This window comes from Hyperolius riggenbachi, chromosome 12 (assembly GCF_040937935.1).
Source record: "Hyperolius riggenbachi isolate aHypRig1 chromosome 12, aHypRig1.pri, whole genome shotgun sequence".
Classification (NCBI taxonomy): domain Eukaryota; kingdom Metazoa; phylum Chordata; class Amphibia; order Anura; family Hyperoliidae; genus Hyperolius; species Hyperolius riggenbachi.
The window spans coordinates 170,457,210-170,482,706 of NC_090657.1; the positions used below are offsets into that span (position 1 = coordinate 170,457,210).

A 25,497-nucleotide genomic window follows, 5' to 3' on the forward strand; every position below is an offset into this window, starting at 1 on the left:
GTCCCTGCGGCTGTAGCAGCTGCCGCTGGGGATGTGAAACTCACGTCCGCGTGGCATAAATGGTTAAAATAAGCTTATCGCAGTGAATTTGAGATTAAGGGTGTGATATATGAAAGGCTGATAATTTTCCTGTGCGCAAATTCACCAGTCCTAACGTCAGAATTACGCCGCCAGTTACCACAGCAATGCCCGCATTAGTTTTTTTTTTTCTTGAAAGTGAGTGCTTCATGCTGATATCAAAGTCAACAATACAAGCGAGAGCAAAAATGCAAATGCAGACGCATAGAGATTTATTAATTTTGCGGCAAAATCTGGACATGCACCGCACAGGACGCACATGACAGGCAAGCTGAAAATGCAAAAGATACTCCTCAATTGCCTAGAGATAAGTAAATCCTATGCCGCAGTTGTGGCCACTTATCTCAGAAGCGGCATCGTATTTACACCGCCGGATTTCAACGGTACTGTGTCAATCGACTGTGCACGCTGCTGGTGAATCGGCTGTGGTAAATCATGACAGCTGAGTAGTTAGGGCTCGTTCACATCTTGGATGTTTTTATGCACTGTAGCATAACGCTGACACCATGCATAACGCATGGTGTCTATAAAATGTATTTAAATCAATTGACCCCATGCAGGTCATTGCACTGCAATAAAGAGCGATGCTGACACTTAGGGTTGTCAGCATTTTTGAGCGTTGCTAATTAGCAACGCATGTAATGAAAGTCAATGCCCGTTTTCTTTTTATCACACAAAAGCACGCAGAAGTGCACATAAACGCAAGGTAATGTGTATTTTTTTTATGCATAATTGTATTAGTAATTGTAGTTTTGTACACATATAGAAATCATGCCCAGCCCTCCCATTATTCAGGGGAAAAAACACATAGAAATGCATATACAAATGTGCAAAAATGTGCTGAAACACGCTTGCATTATTAAAGCCCATTCATGTGCGATCCCAAACGCACCTGATGTGAATGAGGCATTAATGATTCGGTAAGGAGCCAGTTTTATTGGCTCCCTACCATGTGATCGCTGTGAGCTAATCACTGTGATCACTAGATAGAAAGCAACAAAGTTGCATTCTCTCCAGCTTTCTCCACCAGCTGCAGTGATCTCTGGATAGAGAGAGCTGTAGCTGCTGTGTGTCTGTGTCTCACAGACAGCGTTACAGTGTAAAAACACATTTATTCACATAATTTCACCTCCCAACTCCTCTGATCCCTTTCCATCCACCCCTAGTATGTAGGTGAAGTCAGATATAGATATATATATATATATATATATATATATATATATATATATATATATATATATTATACATACACACACACACATATATATATATGTATATATGCTGTGTAATGTTACTGTATACAGGGGCTGTATCCTTATACAGTTAGTTTATGTAATGTATGTATATTGACAACTTTCTCTGGACACTGGTTTTTACTACAGACACAATGTAGCCACATTTATCTTATATCATTTTATTCAGAAGGAGTTACTGAATCATTTTTGGGGTGAATTAGTACAATACTCCAAAGCATATCTGTGAAAAAGCAGAACAGCTAACATATATGAATAAAAGAAATTAATTTTACATTTTCTTGTTATACATTCCATCAAATTTCACCAATAATCTCTGCAGCCAAAATTATCAACACACCCAACGTAGGATACCTCAGGTGGTGTAGTTTACTAAATGAAGCCATTTATGGTGGGAATTTGACAATCTCCTTACCTCAGACTTCATTGTAAGTGGCCTATGCTGGAAAATACAAGCATGTGAATTATGCTCTGTGAAAGCTTAATTATTGACAACTTTCTCTGGACACTGGTTTTTACTACAGAAAAAATGTAGCCACATATATCTTATATCAGTTTGTTCAGGAGGAGTTACTGCATTATTTTTGGGGTGAATTACTACAATACTCCAAAACATATCTGCGACAAAAGCAGAACAGCTGACATATCTGAATAAAAGAAATGCATTTTTCATTTTGTTGTTATACATTCCATCAAATTTCACCAATAATCTCTGCAGCCCAAAGTATCAATGCATCCATCCAAGGGTACCTCAGGGGGTGTAGTTTACTAAGTGAAGTCATTTTTGGTGGGAATTTGACAATCTCTTTACCTGAGACTTCATTGTAAGCAACCTACACTGGAAAATACAAGCATGTGATTTATGCTCTGTGAAAGCTCAATTATTGACAACTTTCTTTGGACACTGCTTTTTACTACAGAAACAATTTAGCCGCACATATCTGATATTGTTTTATTTAGAAGGAGTTACTAAATCATTTTTTGGGTAGATTTTCTGCCATATTCCAAAGCATGACTGTGAAAAAGCAAAAATGTATATATTACCATTGAATTGCAATAGGTAACATTTGATTGGCTGTTGTAAGCTCCGCCCAGTTTTCTCAATTTTAACCCCAGTCCCCCAGTCATGGTCTGTGCCAAGTTTGGGGCCTCTGGCTTTAAAACTGTGAGAATGGCAATGTTTGAAAATTTTACATTGATGTCAATAGGTGAAATCTGATTGGCTGTTTGTGGCTCCACCCACTTTTGCTAAATTTTGACTGCAGTCACCCAGTGAGTAATTGTGCTAAGTTTGGGATGCCTGGCATTTAAACTGCAATAATAGCAGTAGTTAATCTTTTTTTCATTAAGGTCAATAGCTGAAATCTGATTGGCTGTTATTGCCCCACCCCTTTTTTCCCTTAACTGTGAACCACAGTCACTCAGTGGCCAACACTTTAAGGTTTGTGAATCCTGGCATTCAAAGTGTCGAAATGGCAGATGTTTTAATTTCTCCATTGAAAATCAATGGGTGAAATCTGATTGGTTGTCGGTGGCCCCGCCCACTTTTTCTAACCTTAAAGTGCAAACACCCAGTGAGAACATTTGTAAACTTTGGGGTCCTTGACATCAATAATATGAGCATAGCAGCATTTTAAATGTTCCCATGTAAATAAATCACTGAAATTCAATTGGCAGCTTGTGGCTCTGCCCACTTTTAAAATTTGAACCCAAGCTACAATTTAAATTTTCCCATATAAAACAAACAGCTGAAATGTGATTGGCTGTTGTAGGCTCCGCCCACTTTTCCAAAATTTTAACCATAGAAACCCAGTGACCCACGGTGCCAAGTTTAGGGACTCTGGCTTTAAAACTGTTAGAATGACAGCTTTTACAATTTTCCCATTGAAGTCAATAGGGAAAATGCGATTGGTTGTTTGTGGCTCCGCCCACTTTTACAGTCCCCAAAATGTGAAAGAAATTTTATTTCAACCCCATGACTAAGTGACCCAAGTTTGGTGAGTTTACCTTCAGATCTGTCTGATTGGTGAAAGTTTAACATTTTCCAATGAAAGTCTATGGGAAAAAATGGGGTTTTCGGGGGGCCGCCCCAGGGGTACCGAGGATAAAATAGCTTAACAGAGCACAAGCAACCTACACAGCTATGGGCCGAAGAAGTGTACAAAATTTCACACATGTACTCCTAAAACTCTTAAAACTGTAGGAAGAATAGAGTTTCCATGTTAAAAGTATTATTTGCATCTATTTACATTGGGCAGGTGTGTTGGCAAAGGGTTACTGTACTGTGTCTACCAAGTGGAAGGTTGTGAGTTCGATTCCTGGATCAGTCCAGCCCACCGAACCATGGGGGACGTGGGCTAAATTCCATGGCTGGGCCGGGGTTGTAGACTCCAACCCCCTAGGTGGAGACAAAGCAGTAAAGCCTGCCCCAGTTTTTATGTCACAATACTTTCTGACTGATTTTAGCAGCAAGTCATTTTTTCCCCTTTGGCTGTTGCTGGCTCCGCCCACTTTTTTTTTAACCTTTTCAGCCTGCGGGTATTTTTCACCTTATGGCCGAGAGGAATTTTCCCATTTCAGCGCTCCTCCCTTTCATTCCCCAATAACTTTATCACTACTTATCACAAAGAAGTGATCTATACCTTGTTTTTTCCACCACCAATTAAGCTTTCTTTAGGTGGAACATTATGCTAAGAATTATTTTATTCTAAATGCATTTTAACTGAAATAATTAGGAAAAAAATGGAAAAAATCATTATTTCTCAGGTTTCGGCCATTATAGTTTTAAAATACCACATGCTACCGTAATTAAAATCCACCTATTTTATTAGCCCATTTGTCCTGGTTAATGGAACCATAAAATTATATCCCTAGTATAATGTATGGTGACAATATTTTATTTGGAAATAAAGGTAAATTTTTTCAGTTTTGCATCCATCGCTAATTTTTAGCCCATAAATGTATAATAATATGGCCTTTTATTTTGTTTTTGTTCCCTAAAGTCAGTAGATGTCATTTTACTATTTGGCCATAAGATGTCCCCGCTGACCAAAATCCTATGTAGCGTACAAGTACGCTACATAGGAAACAATTTGTTGCTACATTGTTACTAGGGAAGTGATGTAGGCTTCAATTAAAGCCTGCATCACGGGTGTCCGGTGGGGAGATTAATGAATGGGAACTTTGTTCCCATTCATTAGACTATCGATCAGGTGGCGGAAAGCGGCAGAAATCGTCGGCAGGAGGAAGCGTGGCGGAAATCGTCGGCAGAAGGAAGCGCGGCGGCTCTATTTAAGAATAAACACTGTATTTGAACAAAAACAGTGTTTATTCTCGGGGGACATGTACGGATTGGCACAGGGGACTTTTGTCCCCTTCAGCCAATCGCCCCTGTTGCCGGCATCATCGCGAACGTGAGCATCTGCCTGCACGATTGTGGGCACAGCCCCCCAAACTGCAGGGACGTGACTAGCGCGTCCCTGCGGCTGTAGCAGCTGCCGCTGGGGATGTGAAACTCACGTCCGCGTGGCATAAATGGTTAAAATAAGCTTATCGCAGTGAATTTGAGATTAAGGGTGTGATATATGAAAGGCTGATAATTTTCCTGTGCGCAAATTCACCAGTCCTAACGTCAGAATTACGCCGCCAGTTACCACAGCAATGCCCGCATTAGTTTTTTTTTTTCTTGAAAGTGAGTGCTTCATGCTGATATCAAAGTCAACAATACAAGCGAGAGCAAAAATGCAAATGCAGACGCATAGAGATTTATTAATTTTGCGGCAAAATCTGGACATGCACCGCACAGGACGCACATGACAGGCAAGCTGAATATGCAAAAGATACTCCTCAATTGCCTAGAGATAAGTAAATCCTATGCCGCAGTTGTGGCCACTTATCTCAGAAGCGGCATCGTATTTACACCGCCGGATTTCAACGGTACTGTGTCAATCGACTGTGCACGCTGCTGGTGAATCGGCTGTGGTAAATCATGACAGCTGAGTAGTTAGGGCTCGTTCACATCTTGGATGTTTTTATGCACTGTAGCATAACGCTGACACCATGCATAACGCATGGTGTCTATAAAATGTATTTAAATCAATTGACCCCATGCAGGTCATTGCACTGCAATAAAGAGCGATGCTGACACTTAGGGTTGTCAGCATTTTTGAGCGTTGCTAATTAGCAACGCATGTAATGAAAGTCAATGCCCGTTTTCTTTTTATCACACAAAAGCACGCAGAAGTGCACATAAACGCAAGGTAATGTGTATTTTTTTTATGCATAAAGCTTAATTATTGACAACTTTCTCTGGACACTGGATTTTACTACAGAAAAAATGTAGCCACATATATCTTATATCAGTTTGTTCAGGAGGAGTTACTGCATTATTTTTGGGGTGAATTACTACAATACTCCAAAACATATCTGCGACAAAAGCAGAACAGCTGACATATCTGAATAAAAGAAATGCATTTTTCATTTTGTTGTTATACATTCCATCAAATTTCACCAATAATCTCTGCAGCCCAAAGTATCAATGCATCCATCCAAGGGTACCTCAGGGGGTGTAGTTTACTAAGTGAAGTCATTTTTGGTGGGAATTTGACAATCTCTTTACCTGAGACTTCATTGTAAGCAACCTACACTGGAAAATACAAGCATGTGATTTATGCTCTGTGAAAGCTCAATTATTGACAACTTTCTTTGGACACTGCTTTTTACTACAGAAACAATTTAGCCGCACATATCTGATATTGTTTTATTTAGAAGGAGTTACTAAATCATTTTTTGGGTAGATTTTCTGCCATATTCCAAAGCATGACTGTGAAAAAGCAAAAATGTATATATTACCATTGAATTGCAATAGGTAACATTTGATTGGCTGTTGTAAGCTCCGCCCAGTTTTCTCAATTTTAACCCCAGTCCCCCAGTCATGGTCTGTGCCAAGTTTGGGGCCTCTGGCTTTAAAACTGTGAGAATGGCAATGTTTGAAAATTTTACATTGATGTCAATAGGTGAAATCTGATTGGCTGTTTGTGGCTCCACCCACTTTTGCTAAATTTTGACTGCAGTCACCCAGTGAGTAATTGTGCTAAGTTTGGGATGCCTGGCATTTAAACTGCAATAATAGCAGTAGTTAATCTTTTTTTCATTAAGGTCAATAGCTGAAATCTGATTGGCTGTTATTGCCCCACCCCTTTTTTCCCTTAACTGTGAACCACAGTCACTCAGTGGCCAACACTTTAAGGTTTGGGAATCCTGGCATTCAAAGTGTCGAAATGGCAGACGTTTTAATTTCTCCATTGAAAATCAATGGGTGAAATCTGATTGGTTGTCGGTGGCTCCGCCCACTTTTTCTAACCTTAAAGTGCAAACACCCAGTGAGAACATTTGTAAACTTTGGGGTCCTTGACATCAATAATATGAGAATAGCAGCATTTTAAATGTTCCCATGTAAATAAATCACTGAAATTCAATTGGCAGCTTGTGGCTCTGCCCACTTTTAAAATTTGAACCCAAGCTACAATTTAAATTTTCCCATATAAAACAAACAGCTGAAATGTGATTGGCTGTTGTAGGCTCCGCCCACTTTTCCAAAATTTTAACCATAGAAACCCAGTGACCCACGGTGCCAAGTTTAGGGACTCTGGCTTTAAAACTGTTAGAATGACAGCTTTTACAATTTTCCCATTGAAGTCAATAGGGAAAATGCGATTGTTTGTTTGTGGCTCCGCCCACTTTTACAGTCCCCAAAATGTGAAAGAAATTTTATTTCAACCCCATGACTAAGTGACCCAAGTTTGGTGAGTTTACCTTCAGATCTGTCTGATTGGTGAAAGTTTAACATTTTCCAATGAAAGTCTATGGGAAAAAATGGGGTTTTCGGGGGGCCGCCCCAGGGGTACCGAGGATAAAATAGCTTAACAGAGCACAAGCAACCTACACAGCTATGGGCCGAAGAAGTGTACAAAATTTCACACATGTACTCCTAAAACTCTTAAAACTGTAGGAAGAATAGAGTTTCCATGTTAAAAGTATTATTTGCATCTATTTACATTGGGCAGGTGTGTTGGCAAAGGGTTACTGTACTGTGTCTACCAAGTGGAAGGTTGTGAGTTCGATTCCTGGATCAGTCCAGCCCACCGAACCATGGGGGACGTGGGCTAAATTCCATGGCTGGGTCGGGGTTGTAGACTCCAACCCCCTAGGTGGAGACAAAGCAGTAAAGCCTGCCCCAGTTTTTATGTCACAATACTTTCTGACTGATTTTAGCAGCAAGTCATTTTTTCCCCTTTGGCTGTTGCTGGCTCCGCCCACTTTTTTTTTAACCTTTTCAGCCTGCGGGTATTTTTCACCTTATGGCCGAGAGGAATTTTCCCATTTCAGCGCTCCTCCCTTTCATTCCCCAATAACTTTATCACTACTTATCACAAAGAAGTGATCTATACCTTGTTTTTTCCACCACCAATTAAGCTTTCTTTAGGTGGAACATTATGCTAAGAATTATTTTATTCTAAATGCATTTTAACTGAAATAATTAGGAAAAAAATGGAAAAAAATCATTATTTCTCAGGTTTCGGCCATTATAGTTTTAAAATACCACATGCTACCGTAATTAAAATCCACCTATTTTATTAGCCCATTTGTCCTGGTTAATGGAACCATAAAATTATATCCCTAGTATAATGTATGGTGACAATATTTTATTTGGAAATAAAGGTAAATTTTTTCAGTTTTGCATCCATCGCTAATTTTTAGCCCATAAATGTATAATAATATGGCCTTTTATTTTGTTTTTGTTCCCTAAAGTCAGTAGATGTCATTTTACTATTTGGCCATAAGATGTCCCCGCTGACCAAAATCCTATGTAGCGTACAAGTACGCTACATAGGAAACAATTTGTTGCTACATTGTTACTAGGGAAGTGATGTAGGCTTCAATTAAAGCCTGCATCACGGGTGTCCGGTGGGGAGATTAATGAATGGGAACTTTGTTCCCATTCATTAGACTATCGATCGGGCGGCGGAAAGCGGCAGAAATCGTCGGCAGGAGGAAGCGTGGCGGAAATCGTCGGCAGAAGGAAGCGCGGCGGCTCTATTTAAGAATAAACACTGTATTTGAACAAAAACAGTGTTTATTCTCGGGGGACATGTACGGATTGGCACAGGGGACTTTTGTCCCCTTCAGCCAATCGCCCCTGTTGCCGGCATCATCGCGAACGTGAGCATCTGCCTGCACGATTGTGGGCACAGCCCCCCAAACTGCAGGGACGTGACTAGCGCGTCCCTGCGGCTGTAGCAGCTGCCGCTGGGGATGTGAAACTCACGTCCGCGTGGCATAAATGGTTAAAATAAGCTTATCGCAGTGAATTTGAGATTAAGGGTGTGATATATGAAAGGCTGATAATTTTCCTGTGCGCAAATTCACCAGTCCTAACGTCAGAATTACGCCGCCAGTTACCACAGCAATGCCCGCATTAGTTTTTTTTTTTCTTGAAAGTGAGTGCTTCATGCTGATATCAAAGTCAACAATACAAGCGAGAGCAAAAATGCAAATGCAGACGCATAGAGATTTATTAATTTTGCGGCAAAATCTGGACATGCACCGCACAGGACGCACATGACAGGCAAGCTGAATATGCAAAAGATACTCCTCAATTGCCTAGAGATAAGTAAATCCTATGCCGCAGTTGTGGCCACTTATCTCAGAAGCGGCATCGTATTTACACCGCCGGATTTCAACGGTACTGTGTCAATCGACTGTGCACGCTGCTGGTGAATCGGCTGTGGTAAATCATGACAGCTGAGTAGTTAGGGCTCATTCACATCTTGGATGTTTTTATGCACTGTAGCATAACGCTGACACCATGCATAACGCATGGTGTCTATAAAATGTATTTAAATCAATTGACCCCATGCAGGTCATTGCACTGCAATAAAGAGCGATGCTGACACTTAGGGCCCTTTTCCACTACAGCGTTTGCGATTGCTTAATCGCAAAACCGCAAACCGCTAGTGATTTTACAAATCGCTACAGTTTGCTTTTAACATAGGAATCGCGGTAGGTAATTTCCACTACCGCGATTCGTTTTTGACCTGATCGCGATCGCGCGGCGGAGCGATTATTGCCGCGATTTTGCTATGCAGTGCATAGCATAGCAAAATCGCGGCCGCAAACGTCGGGAAATCGCCGGTCATTTTTTACATTTTGCGATTCAGCAATCGCTAGCGTTCAGCGCGAACGCTAGCGACTGCTAATGGAAAAGGGCCCTAAGGGTTGTCAGCATTTTTGAGCGTTGCTAATTAGCAACGCATGTAATGAAATAATATACATACACACACGCACATATATATATATATATATATATATATATATATATATATATATATATATATATATGTATATATGCTGTGTAATGTTACTGTATACAGGGGCTGTATCCTTATACAGTTAGTTTATGTAATGTATGTATATTGACAACTTTCTCTGGACACTGGTTTTTACTACAGACACAATGTAGCCACATTTATCTTATATCGTTTTATTCAGAAGGAGTTACTGAATCATTTTTGGGGTGAATTAGTACAATACTCCAAAGCATATCTGTGAAAAAGCAGAACAGCTAACATATGAATAAAAGAAATGAATTTTACATTTTCTTGTTATACATTCCATCAAATTTCACCAATAATCTCTGCAGCCAAAATTATCAACACACCCAACGTAGGATACCTCAGGTGGTGTAGTTTACTAAATGAAGCCATTTATGGTGGGAATTTGACAATCTCCTTACCTCAGACTTCATTGTAAGTGGCCTATGCTGGAAAATACAAGCATGTGAATTATGCTCTGTGAAAGCTTAATTATTGACAACTTTCTCTGGACACTGGATTTTACTACAGAAAAAATGTAGCCACATATATCTTATATCAGTTTGTTCAGGAGGAGTTACTGCATTATTTTTGGGGTGAATTACTACAATACTCCAAAACATATCTGCGACAAAAGCAGAACAGCTGACATATCTGAATAAAAGAAATGCATTTTTCATTTTGTTGTTATACATTCCATCAAATTTCACCAATAATCTCTGCAGCCCAAAGTATCAATGCATCCATCCAAGGGTACCTCAGGGGGTGTAGTTTACTAAGTGAAGTCATTTTTGGTGGGAATTTGACAATCTCTTTACCTGAGACTTCATTGTAAGCAACCTACACTGGAAAATACAAGCATGTGATTTATGCTCTGTGAAAGCTCAATTATTGACAACTTTCTTTGGACACTGCTTTTTACTACGGAAACAATTTAGCCGCACATATCTGATATTGTTTTATTTAGAAGGAGTTACTAAATCATTTTTTGGGTAGATTTTCTGCCATATTCCAAAGCATGACTGTGAAAAAGCAAAAATGTATATATTACCATTGAATTGCAATAGGTAACATTTGATTGGCTGTTGTAAGCTCCGCCCAGTTTTCTCAATTTTAACCCCAGTCCCCCAGTCATGGTCTGTGCCAAGTTTGGGGCCTCTGGCTTTAAAACTGTGAGAATGGCAATGTTTGAAAATTTTACATTGATGTCAATAGGTGAAATCTGATTGGCTGTTTGTGGCTCCACCCACTTTTGCTAAATTTTGACTGCAGTCACCCAGTGAGTAATTGTGCTAAGTTTGGGATGCCTGGCATTTAAACTGCAATAATAGCAGTAGTTAATCTTTTTTTCATTAAGGTCAATAGCTGAAATCTGATTGGCTGTTATTGCCCCACCCCTTTTTTCCCTTAACTGTGAACCACAGTCACTCAGTGGCCAACACTTTAAGGTTTGGGAATCCTGGCATTCAAAGTGTCGAAATGGCAGACGTTTTAATTTCTCCATTGAAAATCAATGGGTGAAATCTGATTGGTTGTCGGTGGCTCCGCCCACTTTTTCTAACCTTAAAGTGCAAACACCCAGTGAGAACATTTGTAAACTTTGGGGTCCTTGACATCAATAATATGAGAATAGCAGCATTTTAAATGTTCCCATGTAAATAAATCACTGAAATTCAATTGGCAGCTTGTGGCTCCGCCCACTTTTAAAATTTGAACCCAAGCCACAACCCAAGCTACAATTTAAATTTTCCCATATAAAACAAACAGCTGAAATGTGATTGGCTGTTGTAGGCTCCGCCCACTTTTTCAAAATTTTAACCATAGAAACCCAGTGACCCACGGTGCCAAGTTTAGGGACTCTGGCTTTAAAACTGTTAGAATGACAGCTTTTACAATTTTCCCATTGAAGTCAATAGGGAAAATGCGATTGGTTGTTTGTGGCTCCGCCCACTTTTGCAGTCCCCAAAATGTGAAAGAAATTTTATTTCAACCCCATGACTAAGTGACCCAAGTTTGGTGAGTTTACCTTCAGATCTGTCTGATTGGTGAAAGTTTCAAATCACAAAGCGCTCAGAAAATCGCTCCTAGTGGGCTCCAGGCCTGAGGGCTTGTTCACACTGTGAGCGTTTTCATATGTTTTTAAGTGCTGGTGTTTTTTAAATTGTTTCAAAAGCGCTTGTGTAATGTTGCTCTATGTGAGTGTTCTCACGTGAGCCATGAGCTTTCTTTCCAAGCACAAACGCGGCTCCTGCACCATTTCCAGAGCAATTGCGCTTCAGTGCAAGGTATAGGGAAATCAATAAGCGCTCTAAAAAGTGCTTTGAAAAATGATTTTGTGAGTGCTTTTGATCACAATGTACTGTATATTAGATACATTCAGTTTCAGGTCAAAGAGTTCAAATCGTGATTGTCTTCAGGAAGAAAATCTCAAATCGCCAGACAAAAGCGCTTAGAAAACCGCTTAAAGCGCAAATCGCTCTGAAAGCGCACGAAAAAGCGCTCAGCGCTTGCGATTTATAATGTGAACTAGACCTAAGGGCTCATTTCCATGGGCAGCAGTGAGTTGTTACCAAGCAGCACCGAGCAATTGCCAGGAAGCAGTGAGCAGTTGTCAGGCTGCAGTGAGCAGTTACCAGGCAGCTGCAAGCAGTTGTGAGAGTTTGAGAGGCTGCCTATCAACTGCCCGTGGAAAAGAGGCCTAAAATAACTTTTCAGCACTCTGCAATACAAAAAGTACCAACAAAATAAGTGAATAAGTACTGCCAAAATTATTACCGGTATTATGAAAGAGTATTTTTCTTTCTTTCTGGTGGCTTAAAATGCATTTTATTGATAAAGTGGGAAAATATCACCAAGGAGAAAACTTGGTAGAAAACATGAATTGAATATTTACAAATGGGTCCTTTTACAGTGAGCCCGCTTTTCCATGGACTGTTGAGCTGTGTGCTTAGCAAGAAGTTACCAGGCAACAGTGAGCAGTTACCCGGCAGCAGTGAGCAGTTGTGAGAGCTTGAGAGGCATTTCACTGTCTATCAACTGTCTGTGGAAAAGAGGCCTGAGAGGGGTTAAAGCGGACCTGAACTCAGAACTTCCTCTATGCTCTAAAAGATAAGCAACAGCATAATAACCTTTAGGCTAAGGTCAGAGTGGGACGCTAAAGTCGCACGTTAAAACAAAATTTAACGCAGAATAGCGCACTGCAATGAAAAATCAATGTCCCATTCACAGTGCACACATTGCGTTGGTGCCTAATACTGCACATTAAGTGAAAGTACTGCATGCAGTGCGTTATACATGTTATTAGCTGCATTAGACTGTTTGCACATGCTCAGTAATGACTTTTTATTACATGTATGCTCTACTGTATCTGCTGTATGCGACGGTAACGCTGCATTGCTTTTTTTGGCGTATTGCGTTGTAAGTTTGCATTGCGACTTTAATGTTGCATCAAACTGCAACATCCCACTGTGAATCTAGCCTCAAAGAAAAACCCGAGATCAACAAAAAGAAAAAAATGGTATATACCTGGGGCTTCCTCCAGCCCCCTTCAGGCTAACTGATCACTCACCATCCTCCTCCGCTACCTAGATCCTCTGGTAGATTCCCCGTTATGTCCGTGAATGGGGACGTACTTTGCCGAGCAGGCGCAGAGCACCCGTTGCGGGTGAGCACACGCGGCCGGACTGCATCTGTGCTGACTGGAGGTAACAGGACATCTACTGGAGGATCTAGGCGGCGGAGGAGGATGGTGCGAGACTGACTAGCTGATTAGCCTGAAGGGGGCTAGAGGAAGTCCCAGGTATATATATATATATATTTTTTATTTTGTCATCACAGGTACACTTTAAAGAAAAACATTTATTTGTTACAGCTGATACAAAGCCTGCAAATAAATCTGCAGTGTGTCTACTTCCTGTTTTCATGGAAGCAGACATAGGGTTAACACCCCATGTTTACAAATTAGCTGCTCTGCCAAAGATTGCTGAGATTCCTGAGCTGACACAGCTTGAGAGATCAAATTACACCTGTGATTAGTCACAGGTGAGTCGGAATTAGACAGGCTAAACACTCTAAATACATACAGGGTGTATTTCTCTAGGTTTTCCTTCTGTCCTGTGCAAGAGTTCAGGTCCACTTTTAAAGGCATTTAATTGATAAGGTGCGAAAAAAAAATCACCTGGGAGGAAACGTTGGAGAAAAGTGAATTGAACAAGGGCCTGTATATATTATAAGGGCAGCGGGATTCAGCGAGCCCATCACAGCATCCTCAGCACAGAGGAAGCAGCTCGCTCACCTGACTGACGGAGGATTTTCCACTTTATTGTACTGATGACGACATCACAGACTAAAATAGAGAGAGCGTGATGTTTTAGGCGTGACTTCCTTCCCTTCCTCAAGTAGCTTGCTTGGAGATGGCAGTCCTGCCCCAAACAGTCTGCTCTGTGTTTACATCTTACCAGGCGCGGATTTACCTCACAGGAGCCTATAGGCACAGATGTCCTGGCACCTTAGACTTCGCCCTCCATGAACCTACAAACCCTCGCCAAACTGCACTGCAAGTGTGCTGGCTGGCCTAGCTGTTACCTCTTTCCAGCACAAGAAGAACAAGGAGACTGACTTTCCCCGTAAAAACCAGAGCAATTTTCACATCACGCTCCTCCCATTCCCATTAATAATTTTGGACTGGACAGCAGAACTAATAACCCTTTTGCATAGATAAGTAAAGTTTCTTAACTCCTTCTGTACTGGAAAACAATGAGACTCTTTTCTACGCTACTAATGTTCTGTTTCTTAAGGCTAGTACACACTAGCAATTTTGATTGACCAATGATTGCTCAATTTTACCACCTCCATGTAGTATGAGGGCCAAACAGATTTTCAATTCTATGCAGATTATATAGGTAAATGGTCATACTACATGGAGGTGGTAAAATTGAGCAATCATTGGTCAATCAAAATTGCTAGTGTGTACTAGCCTTTAGCTGTACTACAAATACCAATTTAATATTTCATAAGTTTATTTTCACTTTACGTTTGGTTTAAATCAGGGAAAGATTTATAGGAGCCAACGTAATCAACTCAAGAACAGCAGAGGGGGTCTAGCTTTCCAGAGCATTATAATAAGCTTCCTTGCAAAACCAATTAATGATGTGAAATGACGTTTGGCAGCACACCTGCTAATTAGATCATCTATAACTCCCACCAGCATCCTGCTAGGATTGAGCTCCCAAACCATACCAGAGATCATGCAAATATTCCCTATTTGCAGCCAATAGGGAGCAATTTTCGAACAGCTCCATGCTATATGAAAGAAACCAGCTCTTTGTTCTCTACACCTTCAACCCAGAGCTGTTGCTGCAAATGCCATGATTCTTGAAGGTGACATATTGGCCCAACGCAGAAACTTGAGCCCAACCAATCGGTCCCTCAATGCAATCGATGATGAGAGGAGGCAGCCAGCCAGTTACCTTTGACCACTCTCCATGGAAAAGGTCTGTCATGTCCCTTTGCCATGACTCTAGACACCCAAGAGGCTTTCTGGATCTCAAAGCAAGAAAAATCTGATCCCATCAAAGAAATATTTTACCTTACAGGCATCATGCTACTAATTAATTTCATATTCTGCCATGTGACCCTAAATCCCTCCCCAAATGGAACAAATTCAGCAGAGTAAACATGCATGAGTTGGAGGGATCTTAAAGTGGACCTGAACTCTTGCACAGGACAGAAGGAAAACCTAGAGAAATACACCCTGTATGTATTTAGAGAGTTTAGTCTGTCTATTTCCCCCTCATCTGTGACTAATCACCTGTGGAATTTGATCTCTCAGCTGTGTCAGCTGACTGCCACGGCAGATAAGCTCATTAGAAACCACAGGATGTTAAAGCTATGTCTACTTCCATGGAAGCAGGAAGTAGACACACTGCACATTTATTGCAAGATTTGTATCAGCTGTAACAAATAAATGTTTTTCTTAAAAGGTTATTATGCTGTTCAGGTCCACTTTGAAAAAAAAATGTATTATCTAGATCAGGGGTAGGGAATCTATGGCTTGGGAGCCAGATGTGGCTCTTTTGATGGCTACATCTGGCTCACATACAAATCAGTAGGGGTTGATTCACTGAGCTACACTGCTCAAGCAGCACAGCTTAGTGTGGCAGCACCTGCCACTTGACAGGCAGCCTATTGGGCCATAGTGTGGGATCCCATCCTACAAAGTGAATCAACCCCAAGACAGCAAGCTAATTGTACAAGCTGTTAGTCGGTATTTCTCCTCTCTGGCTCTCGGGGGAAATTGCTGATTGTGCTAAAACCCAAGAGAAGCTGAAGATACTGCCTGGTGGATCAACTGTATACACATCACCATGGCAACAGGGACGTGAGCCCACTGCTGCGCATGCGCACTATCCCAGTTTGAAACATATTGTGTGGCTCTCACGGAATTACATCTTAAAATATGTGGTGTTTATGGCTCTCTCAGCCAAAAAGGTTCCTGACCCCTGATCTGGATTGAACAGCAGATTGTCTGCAAATAAAGAGACCTTCTCTTTTAGTACACCAATTGTAAGTAGGGTTGCAACATGGCTCAATTACCAGAGCAAAAAATAGATGGAGACATTGGACACCTCTGTCTGGTCCCCCTTTGAAGAGTATTTTGTCTGATATGAACAGGCTAGTACTTATGCAAGCCCTAAGGACTGGTCTGTTCATAGCAAACCTTCAGTCCCCACCTCCTGTAAGCAAAACTTTCAGTGACTGTAGCCCTTCCCCTCAATCTTCAAATACAGAGTGTGCAGGAGATTGCAGGAAGACGATATAAACAACTAGCCACTTATACCAGTTCTAACACCTAAACAAAATGCAAAGTGATTTTTTTGTATTGTTTTTATTGATTTTTTAAGCTTGGCTTCAAGGAAGGGGAGAGGGGGATTCTGAAGTTGCAACCTCTCCCCTCAACTCCACCCCACCCTTGGGAAACAAACATCTGCCCACTTACATACTTACAAAGTTGCATTTTAAAGCCTTCCAGTGATATCACCCTGTCTCTTGATCCGCTGGGCGGATGAAGGTGTGAGGATTGTAGAGACTGGACAGTCGTTCAGTAGGAGAGAAGAGAGGAGAGAAGTAGGCTGGGCACCAAAGAAAAATAAACCCTGTAACAGGACTTTACAAACATATTAACAACAGCAGTTCAGATGTCTCTGTTTTAAAGTATCCATTTTAAAGTGTAAGTGAAACCAGAAACTTTTTTTTTTTAAATCATCTATGTAACATAACTCTTTTTTGTTTTGGAGTCTTTTGGATGTCAACATAATTGCCTGATTTTTTGACCATTCTCTCACTTCCCAGGGCTGCAGAGGCAGATATAACCCTTTAGTCCCTGTAGCAGTTCTCATCCCACACTCAGCATGCACAGTAAAGTGTGAAAGGCTGTGCGGTAGTAGCTGTAGGTTACCCACAAGGCAGGATTTATACTTTTTTGCCCCTAGGCCAGCTTTCTTGTGGCTCCCCTTCCATGTGCTGCAGCCACCCTCCCATCCTATGTGCAGCCCCTTTTTTCATGGTAATACCCATGTATAGCAGTCTCTCATTTAGAACTCCATTAGGCAACAGCTCCCCTCTTTCAACTGCAGCAGCTTCTCCTCTATGTTATGCCGCCCCTTGGGAGTCGCCGTCCAAAGCCTGGGCCTTTGTAGCTTTTCCATAAATCCAGCCTTGGTGATCCAGGTAGGTAAACCGCATTGAAGACATCATTTAGTGGACAGAAATGTTGTTCCGGGTTTTCATTTCGTTATCAGCAACACAAAAAAAGACACTGATAACAACTATATGATAATTGTAGTACATTTATTTTAAAAATCAGCCAATAAAAATACAAATTTCATACAGTAAAATACATCTTAGCAAAACAGTTTGCAATTCTTTTCAGTTTTCAGATTTAAATACAATTAAAAATGTACTAATTCCCTGAGACTGTCCCATCAGGAAAAATGTATGCACACACACACATACAACAGGGGCACCACAATTTCATTAAAAAGTGCTAAGTCAGTAAAAAGAGATTAGTCGAGGGTTAGTCGAGGCAGGACTGTATTTTTTTTTACTGTTGGAGCATTAGTATGACAGCTGCTAAGAACAACCAATCAGAGTTCTTATTTTGTTTAATAACTTAAATCTGATTGGTTGCTCTGGGCAACTGCTCCAGCTCAGCTCCAGGTGTGTTCCCAGCCACACCCATCTACTTCAATGTCACTGATATATTCCTCTTTCCCTTTATCTTAGGGAATGTGGCAAGTGGGTGGCTTCTAGGCAGTTACAAAATTTTCGGGAATGGTCCAATCAATCAGAATCCATCCAAACTAAAATATCAGTTTAGTGTGGAGTGACCCTTTAAAATGAAAGTTAACTTTGACAATATAAACTGAGCGTATCGTAATAAAAAACATAATCAGGGAGTCTCCTTATTTGTCAAATAAACCATCCATCATGTTAAAAGCCCAATGATTGGGTTTCATAACCCATAGGGGAGGAGCTTCCTCTTGACACCCTTACCAACCGTAGTATTATTGATATATCTCTGGAACAGACAACAATTTTATTGTGCAGTTTTTACTGATGGCACTTTTTGACAATGTAGTTTATCATTATACACTCTGTTTATATTAACCCGAGTTAACTTGAGAGCCCTTTTAAGTTTAAAGAGAACCCAAGGTGTGTTTAAAGAATGTTATCTGCATACAGAGGCTGGATCTGCCTATACAGCCCAGCCTCTGTTGCTATCCCAAACCCCACTAAGGTCCCCCTGCACTCTGCAATCCCTCATAAATCACAGCCGTGCTGGGAGGCTGTGTTTACATCTGTAGTGTCAGTCTCAGATGCTCCCCCGCCTCCTGCATAGCTCTGGTCCCTGCCCCCGTCCCTTTCCTCCAATCAGCAGGGAGGGAAGGGATGCAGGCGGGGACCGGAGTTCTGCAGGAGGCGGGGAGAGCAGCAGACGGACACTAGAGAGATAAACACAGCCAGCTCTGACAAGCTGTTTGTCAGCAGCGTGGCTGTGATTTATGAGGGATTGCAGAGTGCAGGGGGACCTTAGTGGGGTTTGGGATAGCAACAGAGGCTGGGCTGTATAGGCAGATCCAGCCTCTGTATGCAGATAATATTCTTCAAACCTACCTCGGGTTCTCTTTAAAGACACATTAAAGTGGACCCGTCACTTTTCAACACTGTGAAAAGTTAAGTTACTGAGCACATGAACATTTCTCAGTATTTACTAGTAGATCAGGAGACTTACCCGGTACATGATGTGCTTTGTATGTCAGAAACGGCACCAGTGGTAAGTCAATGCGAAGGCAGCATGCTATAAATGCTATAAATGCTGCTTTGGTTAACACAATGGCAGATCTTGCTTTCTGCACAGGTACACGTTTTTTTTTCTCCCCCTCCCGACACGCACACATTTTACAAAGATCAGGCTGTCTGCCACACCACAGTATAAATAAAGCTATTGCAAAAAAAAAAAAAGGGTAAGACAACACTCTGACTTCTATGTAGATGATGGTATAAAATGCTGGTGACACAAAAAGAGCCTCTTTCTGGAATGTATAAAGACAATACAAGGAGAATGATGGTTACCGATGGCAACCAAACGGATCAAGGCCATCAACTACTAGACAAAAGGCCATTCTTGTTGCTATGGGTGATAGGACTACACTTCGGAAACTTAGGCCCTGCTTCACTGAATGTTATAGTCCGCAGATGTAAAGTTTAGCGGGCGTTCCACAGACTGGTATAATGAATATGACTGTCTGAACCGGTCAGCCAGTAGCCCGCATCATACTATGTATAAGTTGTATGTATAACAAGTTTACAGTTTTTGTAACACTCGCTAAACTTTACATGTGACGCCCCCCACACTATAGTGCTTATTAAATCAGCGCTGATATTATGTTGAATGTTTAGTTTGTTTGTAATGGATAATACAACGCTCTATACAGGCCAAGGGAGGGGCTTATACTGTACATTTCACAACCATTTCCTGGTCCTTTGTATAAAATAATTAATTACTTTTTTTAAAACCAAGTTAAAAATATAATAATAAAATAATTAATTTTTGTTTACCTTTCTCTCTATAAGGGGATCAGATGGCTGAGGTAGATCATATATATTTTTTGCTGTCACTTTAAAATGGTATGGTTCACCACATCGGTGGTTTCGTTGACTGTCTAAAAACACATGCTCCACCTTTTTTTGCCAATTAAATATAAAGACTTCCTTAGTGAAAATGGTCTTCATGTTAGCTGACAGTGCTGGGCACTTTTCAGTAATGTAAGGTGCATGCACATGGGGTCTCCATGTTCTCAGGCCCATAGAAACCAGAGATGATCATTTCATTCTGAATAAATTCTCCAATGGATGGCGAAACATGAGCCAATTGATGGGGGTGCTGATTTGTCAGTCTGTGAATGGCTGGTCATGATCATGTGACTATGCCTTCTATGTTGCCTAAGTGCTTACTTGTAAAGGGACAGCAGGAAAAGGATTGGTCTATTACAGAAGGACTTGCAGGCATCTTCTAGTACCTGCTGAAAGGCAGCGGTGCCAGTCTGAAAATACTTCAAGCTGAGTCAGACTGGCTTTAGAGATGAAATGTTAACACAGTGTTAAACCTTAGCTATTACTTAACCACTGGAGGCAGATGTTTGGTGTGAACAACCAAAGATTTTGGTAAACCGGCATCCACAAAAATACAGTGGCCACTGAGTTTTCTTACACTCGTGGACTTCTCAGCGACGGCGAGCAGGCGAAACCCCGATGTCAGCTGCATGGACGTTGACTCCCTTTTTTCCGTAGTGTTGCAGAAGATGCTCCCAGAGCCGACAGCACCGTAACAATTTAGGGTTTCCTATCGGGAAAAAAAAATTACAAAGTTGCTTTTTGCGATGATGCAGCACAATGTCACGCTTGAATATCTCAGAAACTTGCATACTTTAAAGCACACCGGTGTTGTGTCTGATTACGCTGCCTTTGGATTTGCGCTGCCCCGCATGCGCAGTAGGAGACTATGTGGCCACAGTTCCTATTTCATAATGCTGCTGATGGTAAAATACTAAATATCTCTGCTTCTTCACATCCTACACTCCCCAAATTTTCAGGGTAGGGAGGGGACCCCCCGAACTACCTATATGCCTAATTGCAGCCCCCGAGACCCACTGGTTCCCGAGATAGGTTTCTCTAATCTATCTCCTGAATCAGCGGGGCTCGGGGGCTGCAATTTGGCATATAGGTCGTTCGGGAGGTCCCCCTCCCTACCCCGAAAATTTGGTGAGTGTATGATGTGTGGAAGCGGAGATATTTATTATTTTACCATCAGCAGCATAATTCACTTCACACTGAGCATGCGTACTACTCAGTGTGGAAGGGAGCTTCCGGGCAGCGCAATCAGACATTACACCGAAGTGAGAGTTATATGGTGGCTGCCATGTTTATTTCCTTTTAACCAGTGAGGGGGTTTCCCCTTTAGCACTCCTCCCTTTCTTTCGCCAATAACTTAATCACCACTTATCACAAAAGAATGATCTATAGCTTGTTATTTTGCCACCAATTAGGATTTCCTTGGGTGGTACATTATGCTAAGAATTATTTTATACTAAATGCATTTTAATGTAAATAAGGAAACAATAGAAACCGTCATCATTTCAGTTTTCGACTATTAAAGTTTTAAAATAAAATGTCCTACTGTGGCTAAAAGCCACATATTTGATTTGTTCCAGTTATTGCAACATTTAAAATATTTCCCTAGTACAATGTATGGTGCCAATATTTTATTTGGATATAAAGATGCATTTTTCAGGTTTGCGTCCATCACTAATTACAAGCTCATAATTTCAAAAATAACAGTAATATACCAGCTTGAAATGCATACATATTAAAAAGTTCAGTCCCTAAGGAAACTATTTACTATATGTATTTTTTTAACTGTCATTTTTTTCATGCAAAAAATGTATTTGGGACTTTGGAAGAGTGTGAGAGGGAAGGAGTTAATTTTGAATGCAAGTGTGGGTGTTCTAATTAAAATATAGGTATGTAGGTGTAATTTTACTATTTCACCTCAAGGTGTCCTTGCACATTCCTTTCTAGTGCATACTATAAGTATGCGAACAGGAAGTAATGCGTGGATGTGTTACTTCCTTACTTACAATGATCGCCGGGGCATTTCATTGATGCCAGCGATCATTGAGATGGGGACTTAGATCAATGAATGGGAACTGCGTTCCCATTCATTGATCTCCCCTCTAATGGGAAGTGGTGAGTACCTGCGCGGTACTGAGTGGTGGCCATTCGCCGCAACAGACGAATATCTACGTCCCTAGAACTTCAAATGAAGTTTCCCAGGGCGTAGATATACTGCACAAGGTGCAGTAAGTGGTTAAACAATGCATATTGCCTGGCTGTTTTGCTGATCCTCTGCCTCCAATATGTTTATCCACAGCCCATGAACAAGCATGCAGATCCAATGTTTCTGAATAAAGTCTGACTGAATTAGACGTGTGCTTGTTCCAGGTAAGTGATCAGATACTATTGCAGCTAAAGAAATCAGCAGAGCTGCCGGGCAACTGATACTCTTTAAAGTGAAATAAATATGGCAGCCTCCATATACCTCTCACTTGAGATGTACTTTATGTCCACCTAAATCCGTAGCTCAACCTTCAATTCTTTAACAGTAAATTTGTATGCAATAGAAATGCATTCGATTTTGTCCATTGTTATTGTGGAGAAAAGGTCCAGACTCCTAGCCCTATTATTTAATCATCAACAACATGAGATAGTCAGGAAAAAAACTGGGAAATGGCAAATGATGGGAGTGACAGACAGATGGATAAGTAAAAGAGAGGTGCCAAGAGAGAGGGGACAGAGAAAGGAGTGAGACAAACTGATACTGACAGTGGTGGGGTTCGGAGAAGCAACAGAGAAGTGAAGGAAAATGATAAAGCAAAGTATTATAGAAAGACAGTTAGCATAGGGAGTGGCAGAGAGTGATGCTAGAGAAATAGAGGTGGCAGAGAAAGACATTGGTAGCAGAGGGAGTGGTAGAGAAAGAGAGGTGGCAGAGAGAGACTGAGGTAGAAGAGGGATGCTGAAGAAAGGGAAGTGGCAAATAAAGATAGAGATAGCAGAGGGAGTGGTAGAAAGAGACACTGGAGAAAGGGAGGTAGTAGAGGAAGTGGCAGAGAGAGAAGCTGGAGAAAGGGAGATGGTAGAAGAAGTGGAAGAGAGAGATGCTGGAGAAAGGGAGGTGGTAGAGGAAGTAGCAGAGAGAGATGCTGGAGAAAGGGAGATGGTAGAAGAAGTGGCAGAGAGATACTGGAGAAAGGGAGGTGGTAGAGGAAGTGGCAGAGAGAGATGCTGGAGAAAGGGAGATGGTAGAAGAAGTGGCAGAGAGATACTGGAGAAAGGGAGGTGGTAGAGGAAGTGGCAGAGAGAGATGCTGGAGAAAGGGAGGTGGTAGAGGAAGTGGCAGAGAGAGATGCTGGAGAAAGGGAGGTGGTAGAGGAAGTGGCAGAGAGAGATGCTGGAGAAAGGGATATGGTAGAAGAAGTGGCAGAGAGATACTGGAGAAAGGGAGATGGTAGAGGAAGTGGCAGAGAGAGATGCTGGAGAAAGGGAGGTGGTAGAGGAAGTGGCAGAGAGAGATGCTGGAGAAAGGGAGGTGGTAGAGGAAGTGGCAGAGAGAGATGCTGGAGAAAGGGAGATAGTAGAAGAAGTGGCAGAGAGAGATGCCGGAGAAAGGGAGGTGGTAGAGGAAGTAGCAGAGAGAGATGCTGTAAAAAGGGAGGTAGCAGAGGAAGTGGCAGAGAGAGATGCTGGAGAAAGGGAGGTAGCAGAGGAAGTGGCAGAGAGAGATGCTGGAGAAAGGGAGGTAGTAGAGGAAGTGGCAGAGAGAGATGCTGGAGAAAGGGAGGTGTAGAGGAAGTGGAAGAGAGAGATGCTGGAGAAAGGGAGGTGGCATGGGAAGTGGCAGAGAGCGATGCTGGAGAAAGGGAGGTGATAGAGGAAGTGGCAGAGAGAGATGCTGGAGAAAGAGGTGGCAGAACAAGACAGAGGTAGCAGAGGGATTGGTACAGAGAGATGCTGGAGAAAGGTGGCAGAGAAATACAGAGCTAGTAGAGGAAGTGGCAGAGAGAGATGCTGGAGAAAGGGAGGTGGTAGAGGAAGTGGCAGAGAGAGATGCTGGAGAAGGGGAGGTGGCAGAGCAAGACAGAGGTAGCAGAGGGAGTGTTAGAGAGAGATGCTGGAGAAAGCGAGGTTTGCCGAGGAAGTGGTAGAAAATCGCGGAAGAAAGAGAGGTGGATAGGGAGAGTGAGAGGTTGTGTCAACAGAAAGAGAAAGGCATGGCAGAAAGGAAGACAGAGAGAACTTATAGTTGTGCATGTTACCCCAGGCATACAAGATTTTATTGACCCCAAAAAATACACCAGATGCTGGAAGGAGGAGTATTAGTGATAGCAGCAGAAGTAGCAGTAGTCATAGTAGTTGTACTAGCATACTAGTCTAGTACAAATCTATAGGCAGATGTGCTTAAGCGTGCGACTGTTCCCTGGTTGCTTTAAGGTTCCCTTACTGAGAGGGATATGGATGTTGCCTTTTACACAATACCAGTTGCTTGTCAGTCCTGCTGATCTCTCTGGCTGCAGTAGTGTCTGAATCACACACCTGAAACAAGCATGCAGCTAATCCAGTCTGACTTCAGTCAGAGCACCTGATCTGCATGCTTGTTGAGGGTTGTGGCTAAGAGTATTAGGGCTCGTTCCCACTGTTGCGACGCGATTTCGGCCGCATTCCGACGCTTGTAAAAACGCATGCGGATGAGTTTCCGCATGCGTTTTTACCCGCGATTTCGCATGCGATTTCGCATGGCAGGGTGCCATGCGAAATTAACCATGACACTGCCAGGGCTAAATAAAATTGAAAAAGGTGCGAAATCGCACGCGAAATCGCGGGTAAAAACGCATGTAACAAACGCATGCGTTTTTACTATTAAATACATTAGCGGCAATTCGCACGGATTCCCGACGCAGGCGAAATCGTTGGCTCTTTTGTGCGTTTTTTTCACGCTGAAAAAAACGCACCTCAACAACGCTACAGTGGAAACAGGCCCATCCACTTGCATTACATGTGCGGATCTGCATGCGTTGGACGCATGCAGATTCGCGATAGTGGGAATGAGCCCTTAGAGACACAGGATCAGCAGGGGAGTCCGGCAACTGGTATTACTTAAAAAGGAAAAATCCATATCCTTCTCAGTTTAGGTTCCCTTTAAATAAGCATTGCCTGACCAGCAGTCAAAATGGCCAACACTAAAAACTGTTGGCAAGTTTTCCTCATGGTTGCTATCCCAACTCCAGTTGGAAGTCATCGGGAAAGTTAGTGAAGGGAGTAAAACAGCAATAAAAACCTGATGGGTCCAATCTCTGCTAAGTTCTTGGGTTACTTTCCATTTGAAGGAGGGAAGCAGTCAGGTTTGCACACCTGCCCTTCCTTGTGCGCGCCTGTATATAATTCCTCCCAAAGTGCCTCGTGCTTGCTTACCCAGTACACAGAGACCCTCCTTCGCTCTGGTCAAAGCAACGTTTATCTGATTTGGATCACCAAGAAATCCAAGATATTTCCTCTGCCAGCTTAAGGTAGGATAGCTGTCCAGTTCCTGAGCATCAACTGAACGCACGGTGGAAAAAATGACGTATCGCCACTCACTTCCTGTAGACATCCATGAAAAACAAAAGGTAGAATCAAAC

General features: G+C 41.9%; 1 protein-coding gene across 1 annotated transcript in view; it reads right to left on the reverse strand.

The window, feature by feature from the left end:
• Positions 1-18,862: 18,862 nt before the first annotated feature.
• Positions 18,863-25,497, reverse strand: part of HELZ2 (helicase with zinc finger 2) — an 80,138-nt gene continuing 73,503 nt past the window's right edge. The window contains exons 19-20 of the mRNA XM_068263429.1: positions 25,292-25,459; positions 18,863-20,606 (exon numbers count right to left, since the gene is read on the reverse strand). Coding sequence (XP_068119530.1) covers positions 20,488-20,606; positions 25,292-25,459 — 287 coding nt within the window. The 3' untranslated portion in view covers positions 18,863-20,487. The remainder of the gene's footprint in view (positions 20,607-25,291; positions 25,460-25,497) is intronic.